This window comes from Terrapene carolina, unplaced genomic scaffold (genome assembly GCF_002925995.2).
Source record: "Terrapene carolina triunguis isolate 2854851 unplaced genomic scaffold, T_m_triunguis-2.0 Scaffold93, whole genome shotgun sequence".
Lineage (NCBI taxonomy): Eukaryota > Metazoa > Chordata > Testudines > Emydidae > Terrapene > Terrapene triunguis.
In genome coordinates, this window is record NW_020664444.1 from 9,250,160 (window position 1) to 9,263,173 (window position 13,014).

Here is a 13,014-nt window from a genome sequence, read left to right on the forward strand (position 1 = left end):
ATTTAAGGCAGGGGAGTGACATAATCAGGGCTTGTTCTTCACTGAATCCCTGCCCAGGAGGACTGCTAAAAAGATCTAATAAACAAAGACAAGCGGGTGGGGAGAAGGAGTGAGCCCAGGCTGGAAGGGTGTCTAGCCTGTGAATGAAATATCTGAAGTTTTAAGCTGCAGGTCAGTGCAGCTGGCCTTCAAGAAGCTCTGCAATCTGCCTAAAACAACATTTAGGATGAGAATGTCCTACCTGTAACCAGTTTCTTTAGTATCTTAAGCTTAGATTGCATGTTTGTTTTATTTGCTAAGTAATCTGCTTTGATCAGTTGGCGATCCCTTATAATCACTTAAAGTCTATCTTTTGTATTCAATAAACTTGTTTTTGTTTTCTCTAAAACCAGTTTGTGGAATTGATAACAGGGGGGAGGAGTAAAAAGCTGTGCATATCTTTCTCCACATTGCAGGAGGGGGCACATTTCAATGGGCTTATGCTATCTAGTTCTCTGTGCAGCACAAGAGGATACAATTTGGGGTTTACACTCCAGAGGGGGTGCGTGCACTTGAGTGCTGGGCTATTCCTTAGCTGAGCCGTCCTATGCAGAGCTGATCTCAGCATCTGTATGACACTGCAGCTAGGCATGTCCCTATGTGTGTGTGTGCTGGTAAAGTGCAGTCTGAAGCCTGAGGGAGGGCTTGTCTCAGCAGTACAGTGTCAAGGGAACCCAGGCTGGTGGGACAGGCGGGCTCAGTGGTACCCCAGTTTCAAGTGGCACCCTGAGGGAAATCCGTCACAGGGATCCTTGGGGTAGATCGCTGTTTTGGGACCTCCAGGAGCTGGTTTTTCTGTCCAAGTGAAACTTGGAATAGGCAGCCTGTCAGCAAAAGCTCCATAACCATGACAACCCCACTTTTGTGGACCAATGACAGTTTTTACAGTAGACCTGTATACCACATCGTATCATATGCAACAGTAAGATCTAGAAATATTGAGCCTGGCTTCTGCCTGGGCTGGAAGTCGTTCTGCTGTAGGCGGTGACTGCCAGCACTTGACGGCAGGCACTGCGGCGGTTTGGTCTGAAACCTGCTTGATCTACACCCAAGTTATTAACTATCGGGACAATTCTTTGAAGGATAAGCCTTTGAAGTAATTTGTAAATGCAGCCTATCAAAGAGATGGGGAGTTGTTGCAAGTCAGCAGTCTCTCAGGTTTTGGCAAGGCTTGACTTTTGCTCTGTGCCAGTTCTTAGGTATTTTATTCTCTTGTATGACTCTAGACAGAAAGACAAGGTGGCGGAGGTAATATCATTTACTGGACTCACCTGGTCTGTCTAATACCTTGGCCCAACACGGCTACCACACTGCAAACAAGAAATCTAGATCGAAGATGGCTAGCCCTTGTCTGCTAGTTTTTCCCAGGTTCTTCAGAAATCCAGAGGAGATATCAAGTCCACAAACTGTTTTCAAGGTTTTGATTTCCCTTTCGGTTTCATCTGCAGTGAAAGGCTGTTCCTAGGTTTCAGGTAGGGACTGTTTGCTTTGCTGCCATTTCTTCGTCATCTCTCTTTCAAACTTTTTGTCCTAATGCAGCGATGTTCCCAGCATCTGCCCCACAAAGTACCCTGCTCCGCTAGGGAAAACCAATGCTGCGTGTAGCAGGCTAAACCTTTCAGATCCTGGCCAGCACAGACTCTCAAGCGATCTCCAGCGCATTAGGCCCAGCTTTGTTTTAATTATTTGTAGGGCTGTCAAGCGATTAAAAAAATTAATTGCCATTACTCGCGCTGTTAACCAATAATAGAATACTGTTTATTTAAATGTTTTTGGATTTTTCTACATTTTCAAATATGTTGATTTCAATTGCAACACAGAATAAAAAGTGTACAGTGCTCCCTTTATATTTTGGATTACAAATATTTGCACTGTAAAAAAACAGAAGAAATCGTATTTTCAATCCACCTAATACAAGTACTGTAGTGCAATCTCTTTATCATGGAAGTTGAACTTACAAATGTCAAATTATGTATAAAAAAATAACTGCATTCAAAAATAAAATGTAAAACTTTAGAGCCTACAAGTCCACTCAGTCCTATTTCAGCCAATGGCTCAACAAACAAGTTTGGTTACATTTGCAGGAGATAATGCTGCCCACTTCTTGTTTACAATGTCACCTGAAAGTGAGAACAGGCATTTGCATGACACTGTTGTAACCGGTGTTGCAAGCTATTTACATGCCAGATGCGCTAAAGATTCATATGTCCCTTCATGCTTCAACCACCATTCCAGAGGACATGTGTCCATACTGATGATGGGTTCTGCTCAATAATGATCCAAAGCAGAGCGGATGGATGCATGTTCATTTTCATCATCTGAGTCAGATGCCATCAGCAGAAGGTTGATTTTCTTTTCTGGTGGTTCGGGTTCTGTAGTTTCTGCATCGGAGTATTGCTCTTTTAAGACTTCTGAAAGCATGCTCCACACCTCGTCCCTCTCAGATTTTAGACAGCACTTCAGATTCTTAAACCTTGGGTTGAGTGGTGTAGCTATTTTTAGAAATCTCACATTGGTACCTTCTTTGCATTTTGTCAAATCTGCAGCGAGTGTTTGTAAATCAAACAACATGTGCTGGGTCATCATCCGAGACTGCTAATAACATGAAATATATGGCAGAATGCAAGTAAAACAGAGCAGGGGACATACAATTGTCTCCCAAGGAGTTCAGTCACAAATTTAATTAATGTACTATTTTTTTTAATGAACATCATCAGCATGGAAGCATGTCCTCCAAAGTGGTGGCTGAAGCATGAAGGGGCTTATGAATGTTTAGCATGTCCGGCACATAAATACCTTGCAATACCGGCTACAAAAGTGCCATGTGAATGCATGTTCTCGCTTTCAGGTGACATTGTAAATAAGAAGCAGGAAGCATTATCTCCTGTAAATGTAAAGAAACTTGTTTGTCTTAGCAATTGGCTGAACAAGAAGTAGGACTGAGTGGACTCGTAGGCTCTAAAGTTTTACATTGTTTTGTTTTTGAGTGCAGTTATGTAACAAACAAACAAAATCTACATTTGTAAGTTACACTTTCATGATAGAGATTGCACTACTGTACTTGTATGAGGTGAACTGAAAAATACTATTTCTTTTATAATTTTTACAGTGCAAATGTTTGTAATAAAAATAATAAGTGAGTACTATACCCTTTGTATTCTGTATTGTAATAGAAATCAATATTTGAAAATGTAGAAAAACATCCACAAATATTTAATAAATTTCAATTGGTATTCTATTGTTTAACAGTGCGATTAATCACGATTAATTTTTTTTAATCACAATTAATTTTTGAGCTAATTACATGAGTTAACTGCAATTAATCGACAGCACTAATTATTTTTAACATTTAGACAGCAGTCAACTCCACAGCGTTAAACTACGTGAAGAAACCCTACGCTGGTTTGTATCGCACTGATGGAAGGGTTAGCCTGCAGTGATAGGACAGAGAGAAGGAACCAGAAACTACAGCGTAGCAGCCCAACCATGCAACTTTTACGTATGTGATACCGTTGACGTCAGGGGAATTCTTCACATTAGGAAGGATTACAGAATCAGGATCCAAGTTTACAATCTCACTGCTGATCTCACTCTAGGCCTTAGTAGATGGCATCCTATCCGTAACACAATCACTGGTGAAATTCTATGGCCTGCGTTATGCGGGAGGTCAGACTAGATGACCTCCTGGTCTTAAAAATCTATTAATATAACCCTACTAGGCAACTTGATATTCTTAAAAACTTGCCAGTAAAACATAAAAAGATGCTACAACAGCCGGTGAGATATATCTGTGTGTGTGTGTGTGTGTGTGTGTGTGTTTAAATAAACTAAGATATGGTGAGCCTAGAATCCCATTTAACTCACATTGCTCCAAGAAATTAGCTGAAGGAAGCTGTGCCTCATGCCTGGCAGAACTCTGCCCAAAATCTGGCCATGGAACTGTCTGTGCAGAGGGTCCCAGCCCTGAGAGATGCCAGGGGTTGCTAGTTCGGCACATGGTATGGAGAAGATGACAAGCACTACACCAGAGGTAGTCAATTATTTTTTGTCAAGGTCCAAATTTCTTGGTCAAGGTATAGTTACGGTCCAGATTCCAGAAAAAATACAAAAACAACAGTGATAAGTAAATAAAAGATTTCAGTCTGTTCAGAAGTGTCTGGGGTTGCTGGATTTGGCCCATGGCCTTATTGACTACCCCTGCGCTACACTATACTAGTGCTCAGAACAACATTCAGCAAAAGTTATCTATATAGATCAGGGGAGGGCAAACTATGGCTTGGATCTGGCCTGTGAGCCATTTTAATCCGGCCCTCGAGCTCCTGCTAGGGAGTGGGGTCTGGGGCTTGTCCTGCTCTGGCGCTCCAGCCAGGGAGCAGGGTCGGGGACTGCTCCATGCAGCTCCCGGAAGCAGCGGCATGGCCCCCCTCTGGATCCGACATGTAGAGGCAGCCAGGGGGCTCTGCTCTGCATGCTGCCCCCTCCCCAAGCGCCGCCCCTACAGCTCCCATTGGTCGGGAACAGCGGCCAATGGGAGCTGCAGGGGCGGTGCCTGTGGACAGGGCAGCATGCAGAGCTGCCTGGCCATGCCTCCGCATAGGAGGTGGAGAAGGGACATGCCGCTGCTTCTGGGAGCCACTTGAAGTAAGCACCGCCTGAAGCCTGCACCCTTGAGCCTTCCCCCCCGTGCCCCAATCCCCTGCCTGAGCCCTCACCCCCTCCGGCACCCCAACCCCAATTTTGTGAGCATTCATGGCCCACCATACAATTTCTATTCCCAGATGTGGCCCTCAGGCCAAAAACTTTGCCCATCCCAGATTAGATAGATAGATGGGAGAAAGCCCAATACCAATGCGTGCTTTGAACCTCAGCACCAACATCTGAAGAGAAGAGGAGGCACAATTCTTGCCTGTGCCTAAAGTTCATACAACACCCGCCATTTTTATTACCACCAGATCGCTGTGAAACAGTTATGCTGTTAGAAGAGGTTTCCTAAGTCAGAGCATTTGCAAGAATAAGATGGATATGGTCTTCCAGGACTTTTCCAAATCTATATTCTACCTTTGTTTAATACGCACCTCACTGTTACTGCACATTCCCTAATTCCCCAAGAACAGCCTTTTCACAGTTGTAGCACAGTATGTACAACTGGACTAATTTACAGCCTCAGCAGTTGCATTGCCCTGAACAGATTTCATCCTGGCCTCAAGAGTCCTAGGGCTCAGGCAAGTGCAAACGCAGGCATTAAGGAACAGAATCAGAAGCTCAGAACTACAATGGGGGGCAAACCCCTCAAAGTTTTACTTCTCTCCTGAAAGTCACAAGTCTGCCTAGAGACCGTTCAAGGTGAGAGAGAATTAAAGACTGATTGGCAGCGTGCAGCAAATAAAATGTACTTACAAAGACAAGGGGTTTGAAGTTGGCGCACTGTGATAAAGTAAACCTGAGACAGAAATATTCTCATCTTCTTCCCTGGGAATTCAGATTTAAGAGGTCGGAGTCCGTAATGTCGTAAACAGGTACAAAGCCAATGACTTCAATGGAATTGCTTAATTCAAGGGCTGAATTTATTTAAAGTAATCCTCCCCTGACTGCTGAATATGCTGCTACACAAGAATAGAGCTAATTGTGTGTGTGTGCGCACGCGCACACACACACACACACACACGTTGTCTTGCTTTCTTGCAATTTTGTTTTTTCTTTGGGGGGGGAGGGAGCAGGAGGGAAGAAAGCGGTGGTAGAGGTTGCATGAGAATGTGGAAAAGCTGCTTGTAAAAACAATGCACTTTAAAGAGCCCTGGTTAGGCTGTGGTTAAAAATGGATAGCTTTGTGCCGCTAAGGCTTCTGCAGACTTCTCACAACCCTCCTGGCTGCATTTCTAGTGTGAAAACATTTTTACACACTGTCCAGGCGTTTGATACTTGAAAGACAACATCCTTTGTTTCTCTTAGCACATTGCGCCAATGGTGAAAGCATAGAGTTTGCTCCATTGAACCTAAGAAATACTGCAGACAAGAAAAACAAAGTAGCATACCCCAGTCCACCCGGACAGAATGCCTTAGAGAAGCCACCCTTTTCATGCTATTGTATCCAGTGTTCTTATTTCTAGCTTCCCCTCAGGATAGGGCTAGGCAGAGAATTTTGGTGGGGGTGGAAGAGGATTACATCTAATTAGGACTCTAAAAAGGAACAGAGTATGTGTAGTAAAATGCACAGTTCCTTACTGCAGATTGTTAAAACAAAATAACAAAGCTATTTTTTCCTGGTTTCTCTCTCCTTGTGCTTTGGACAGTGCTCTCTCTATAGTCAGTTTCCCTCCCTAGTCTCATGTATCAACATAGCATCAGCATTGGAACCGATTCCTCCAGAAGCCCCAGAGCCTGCTTTTCTCCAGGCTCAGTCTGTTTAGGGTTTAACTGTCCAACGGTGGCACTGCAGCTGTTGCAGTTTGGCTGGTTGCCACCATGTAACCGTTTCTCCTTCAGCAAATGAAGCCAGTTATGAATTTCTCAATATAAATTTAAATGTGTAGGGTCCAAGGTTGGAGTGGAAGAGCAGCCAGAACCGCCTCTTCCCCTGACACACAAAGGTCCCTGTGCGAAACCAGCAAGGGGAGCAGAAAACTGGTTCCGAGGATGTTTCACCATCACAAACCCGGCAGTGACTGTCAGGCAGGTTCTGTTTCCCTTCCCCTCCATCCGTGCCAGATTCTTCTTGCTGAGGGAAGCTAGGGGAGAAGAAAAGTGTTTAGAAAACTGCCAGGAGATGAAAGTTGCCATGTGTCCTTGCATTGTTTCACAATGATCTTTGCAATGTTTTGTAACATTGACGGTGTCCCCTGACAGCAAATGCATGGCACAGTGTTGGCTGTAGCTTTATCAGCTACAGCCCTATCCGAACTAGCGCTCTTCTCTTTTGTACAAAGTCATCTATAGCTAACAGACCCCCTTTTCATGTAGCAAATGAATAAAGACGACACAAAATACATATCACAACACAGGTTTAATTTCTTATGCAATTATAAAAGTTGAACAGCAATGGGCTAGCAGTAAGAGTTGGACACTTGGTAGTGTGGAATGTTATTTGTGAACAGATTTTTTCCATTTTTTTATACAGACATTGAGCAGAAGCTTATTAGCACTGCAGGATGCAGCTTCTTCCAGGTAAGGAAGTAAATCTGAAAGGGAAAGATTTGACTGGGTCAAGAAAGACTCTGACTCCATTAAATTCAGGAGCTGGGGATTGGGATTTGACTCCTCACAGTAGTTACTACCCAATTCCCCACCCACTTACAAATTAATCAAATTCTGTACAAAGGAAGTAAGGACTAAGGTGCAATTTCTGCAGCCATATGAACAGTATAGAGCCAAGACACCCACAATGCACATGGAAAAGTAGCTACTTGCAAGACAGAGTGAAGACCTGTTGTCCGCTATTTTACAGAGATGGATTGTGCCAGTTAAGTATTAAAGATGCATAAATGAAAATTTGCTAAGTGCCTTCAATTGTGAAATTGCAATTTGAAGTGAGTTATTCACACACCAGGAGCCAGACTCTCTTGCTTGTGAGCACTTTCCTGAGCCGCATTAGCATTTTAAGGGTCTAATCTCCTTTCAACATATGGCGTAACTCCCAGAAACATGAAGAATTATGCTTGCACAGAGAAGACACTTAAGCCTTGACCTCAAGTGCTAATAGGTTAAATCAAAACTTTACTGCGCTCCTTACAGTTGGGTTTTAACTATAAGGGGTAAAACTTTCAAAGCAGGGCAGGGGTTTTGAGCTGTGCAAGTACAGTGAGTAGGACCACAGACAATGCTTTGGGGGGGTGGGAGGACATGATTATTCCCGCAGACAGCAGCAACTGGTCTGCATATAAGAGAAAAATATGCTGAGTAGCTGGGGTGACCCTCTAGGAAAGAAATTCTAAAACCTTATTACACGTTATCTTTTGTGCAGATGCCATTATTAGAACCAAGGAAGCAGAGTGTGAGATTCCCAGTAGAAAAAAGTTCTGCTGATCAGATTCACACTCCTAGGTCTCTGGCTGAATTATTAAGTGGTGGTAGTTCTCCAGTTGGTCTCCCTTTTTTTTAATTATTAGCTGTAAACAACTTCCTTTCAGCTTGAAACTCCTGTTACTATACTTAAGGAAACAGCTTCAGGTTCGTACTCCAACTGATGTTTATTTGCAATCTGAGGCAGTTAAAAAAAAGGCAATAGCTTTTCCCTACTCCTTTAGGGAAATTTAGTCCTAGGGTATTAGTCCTAAGAAATTCCTCAGCTGAGCCCCAATTCAGCCAGGTGCTTAAGTTTGAGCCTAACTGATTTCATTGGGACAACTCACGTGCTTCAGTGCCTGGCTGAATTGGGACTTTAGGAAAAAAGCAACAGCTTTTAGGAACCTCCTGCCACTTCCTCACATGATTCTACAATGTTCTTTTCTCCTCTCTGCCATGCCCAGTTACTTTTTAACTGCTAGATTTACCTACGGTTCTACTGCGGGAACAATGCTCTAGGGAGAGTCCAAAGCAGGCAACATCTCCTGGTTCATAACTCAAGAAAAAATAAGAGAAAAATTACAAGAACTGACCGATCTCAAAGCAGCCACAGAACAAGCACACTTGCTAGCTATGTACACATTAACAGAAAGTATCCGAAGCGCAGCCCCTCCTCTATCTATGGTACTCAATGGGAACAGGTAACCCTAGAACCTAGCAACACCTGAGTTTAGAATTCCAAGTCTACACACATTTCCCCCCCCGCAGCATGCCATCTTTGGTTATACATTTTACCACATACTGACACTTTCCCCCAAAAGCTTTATTGTTAAAAATAAGCCTTTGATAAGTGCAGTATTTAAAGAAAATGTAGGTGGAGTTATGGCTGAGAATATATTGCCCGCTAGAGCGTTAATAGAATATGAACCCTACACACACACTAGGAACTCAGGAAATTCACAGTTAAAGGTTTTAACACCACCTGCAGTGTGGAGCACAGGACTTCCAATAGTACGCTCCTTAGTCATATGAGGATACATGACGGAAGAGTGGGTTGTCACCATAAGGCAGGCCCTTGTATACCTGGGATTAAGCCCTATGCTGAAGAGAACTCCTATATTTGTCAGCAGCCAGTTCCCAATGGCCAGGTTCCCACTTCTGCTGAGGCAATGTTTAAGATCCAGGCTGAACGGGGAAGGGATGAGGAGATGCAGTGAGTTTCTCTCAACCCCTGAATTGTTTACATCACAACTAGTGACAGACCTAAGAGATAGGGCCAGGTGGGAGATATGGCAGCCACATTTTACCTGACAGAAAGGCGGTTGCCAAGCAGGGCCTACATGCAAGCCAGCTCCTTCCCATGGGGACAGAAGCCGACGAAAAATCATCCCCATGGTCAGGGATACATATTCTAGGATCTGTGACCAGCTGGTGTGTTGAGTGGTTTGGATAAAGACAGATCTCTTGAAAGTGGCTTCTTTGACCTCCATTGGACAGGTAGGTACAGCAATGATGGTGAGTGAGGTAGGTTGGGCTCTCTGGCCCATAGGGGTATGCTGGCCGAGCAAGGATAATCTCTGGACCGCACAGGAAGGTCAAGATACTAGAAATTATCGCCTTCAGCCTGGAGCAGAAGGGTGACTTGGATGAGTATTGAGTCTCTAGTGAGCAATTCATCTGTCCGTATGTAGAATATGGATGGAGATGGTAGTCTATGGCATTTATGGGAAATATAGCTAGCGTGTGAGGGGTCTCAAGCTTACAGGTAGACAATGAGCAGAGAGGCAGAGCTAAGGTTGGTGCTGGAACCTTAAACTATGAATGTCCTGACAGGTGTGTAGTATTTTGTGAGTGTTGCACACTAGCACTAACTTTTTTTTTTTTTTCTCACTGTCAGGAAATTCCCTTAGTTTACATTGAAATGAAGGAAAGTATTTTTTGGTGCCGTTATAACTCAAAAGTTGTAAAGCTTGTACCTTTACCAGACCTATGTTACATCAGGGGTGCTCATGACTGTTTATTACAAGCCCTTCTGATGGAGTTTAGAATTTATGCCAAGCCTCCGAATGGGTTATCAAAACGGACGTGACCAGAACCACATTTGAAGTCTCTTGGTAGTTATTCGGTTACCAACAAAACCTGCTGAGCTTGTATTTGCTGTAAGACTTGCATTTCAGGCCTCACTAAAGTTATAAGTTCCACAGCAAAGCAGCCCACAGCGGTTCACAAATGGTAACAAATTCTATTTATGGGGCTTAGTTTTCTGATGGAGCTTGAAGTTCAGAGACTTAATGAGATTTCAACATGTTTCAGAACATAATACACTCAGAGGAGACCACTGAAGAGGCCCAAACTAGTTGCTCCATTCAAGGTATCCAGAACAGTGGAGAGCTCAGAAAGTGGGTAAAGGCAAATCTGACACCTCCCCCCCCCCCATGAGCAGGATCTGGGGTTTGGGAGAGAACGGTGAAGATTCTCTTTCAGGAAACTGATTTGACTAACAGTGGTTCATTTTATAATGACAGCATGACTACAGGTAAGTTTGTACATGATAGGACTCTTTGGCAGGGCCTACCACCATCCTCTGCTCCCTTAAAGGAAACAGAAGCCCAGCTCCCTGCGCTGAGCTCTGGGGACAAACTGCCACTGCCGGCCCCTATTCAACAACATGCATAGTAACAAATCCTAAATCTAAGCAGCACCATAGTTGTGTGTGATTGGTAGGAAAGTTAAATTTGTGAAAGCACTCAAGGAAATCCTGGTTTTGTTCTCTCTCAAGACTTATGACTTTCCCTTTTGTTCCAATCTGTTTGGGGTTGTTTGTTTGTTTGTAAGATGTGCCAGAGTGAGAGATGGGTAATCAGTTTCACTATCTGAAAGGTAAAGGAGGCTTACAGTCTAAGGAAAGCAACACTCACACCCAAAGGCTGTGGTAATCATTTTGCTCACCTAATATATCCAAAAGGCACATTATAAATAGATGGCAGCATTGCCCAACTTTGTTCACTCCTAGCCAGGGTCACAGCAGTTCAAGAACTGTCATTCTAGAGCTGCCTAATGGACAACCATCCCTTTCAAGTGCATCAGAAGTGCTCCTCAAGCCGGTGGAAATGGAGGCAACGCACAATGTAGTTTAGTTATCCAAGGAACCCTTGAGAGATTACTAACTCTCAAAAGCTGGAACTCAAATGGATAGTAATTTATATTTACATCAGCATTCCATAATTCCTCAACCTTCATTACTGAGGCAGCATGCTCAGATCCAAATTGGACGGAGACAAGGAAAGGAGAGGGGAGCGTTGTATCTTCCCAATGCAAAACCTTAAGGCCATTTAAGAAGTAGGGCTGACAGACTCTGAAGCGATCTCCATCCAGTCCTTGGCAGGAAGGATGCTGGCCTTGCTCTGAGGGATTAAAGCAGGTATAAAATGAGAGATTATTGCTGCTCTGACAGGGACATAACTGATCTAACAGAGGGAGGGAGGAAGAAAGTGCTTTCCAAGTTATTAACCTGAAACACCTCTTCTAAGTCAGCATATTGGCTAACTTGGCTTGAAGACAGACAGCTCCAAATAGCAAGGATAGATGAACACACATCTAAAAACAGTAAATGTCTACCCCTTCCTAGCTTTCCTTCCCCTAAGATGTTTTCCTGTACAGGAACTTGCTAGATTACGTATTCTTGGGGACAGAAGAAATTCCAGTCAGGAAACAGGCCTTCCATCCCAACAAATAGAACACTCCCACAAATAAGCAACATTCAGAAGGAATTTTAATTAACCAAATGGTTCAGGGAAGGGGAGGGGGAACCCAAGAAACAGGATTTTGCATCTTAAAGGTTGCATGTCAGTCATGAGGCATGCCTGCAAGCCAATGAAAGGAAACCATTTGGACCTTTGTCAGTGCAGAACCAGCCTCCAGAACCACTTTTCCACTCCTTCCTTATATATGCTAAGTATTATATACATATATAAAAAAATACAAACTTTAGTTTGTTATAAAGTGGCTTCTTTCTCCTATGCTTGCTTGGCACATGAATGCATGCAAAGCTAGTAGGTTCTGAGGACTGCACAAACAGCAGGTTTTGGCAACAACAAACAAAACAAAACCCCCCCAAAAACAAAAAAGCAAAACCACACACAGCTAAAATAGATAAGCAAGATTAAAAGCCACTGAACTGAAACCATATATTTTCCCAATGGTATAGAATTAGGACTACAGCTACAACGTTTAAAACTGTTTTTGGAGTCTGTCATCCTCTCTCCCAATTCATGCCAAAGTTCATAGCAGCATAACACGAGATTCCTCAAGAAACATCAGGCCAGTGTTCTCTGCTTTAGGAGTGAGTTCACAGGTCAAAGTTCAGTCAGTCCGAAGAATCATGGGAGGATGCTCACTGTCTTCATCCAATCGCAGTGCATTGGTTTCATCTTCCAGGCAAGCTCCACCCACTGCACCCAGATCCTCTGTATAGGCTGCAGAAACAATGACAGTGTTTGGAGTTCAGCAGCAAAAATTAGAGCTTGGATGCAAGAAAGCTCCTGATGCAAGTTTATAAGCTGAAGTATAAGACACTACGCCAGCGGTGGGTAAACTTTTTGGCCCGAGGGCCACATCGGGGTTGCAAAACTGTATGGAGGTCCGGGTAGGGAAGGCTGTGCCTCCCCAAACAGCCTGGCCCCCCGCCCCTTATCTGCCCCTCCCACTTCGCACCCCCTGACTACCCCCCTCAGAACTCCTGACCCATCCAACCCCGCCCCCCGCTCCTTGTCCCCTGACCGCCCCCAACTGTTCCCCCGGGACCCCACCCCCTATCAAATCCCCCCGCTCCCTGTCCCCTGACTGCCCCCTGGGATCCCCCGCCCCTTATCCGATCCCGGCCCCCTTACCATATCGCTCAGAGCAACATGTCTGGCAGCTGCACCGTTCGGCCGGACCCAGACATGCTGCCCTGCAGGAGCTCGCAGCCTCGCCACC

At 44.2% G+C, this 13,014-nt stretch overlaps 1 protein-coding gene across 1 annotated transcript in view; it reads right to left on the bottom strand.

Annotated features, from left to right (window-relative positions):
• Positions 1–11,791: 11,791 nt before the first annotated feature.
• The window catches only part of WIPI2 (WD repeat domain, phosphoinositide interacting 2), a 35,053-nt gene continuing 33,830 nt past the window's right edge, over positions 11,792–13,014 (bottom strand). The window contains exon 12 of the mRNA XM_024205231.3: positions 11,792–12,512. Within this exon, the coding sequence (XP_024060999.1) occupies positions 12,400–12,512 (113 nt within the window). The 3' untranslated portion in view covers positions 11,792–12,399. The remainder of the gene's footprint in view (positions 12,513–13,014) is intronic.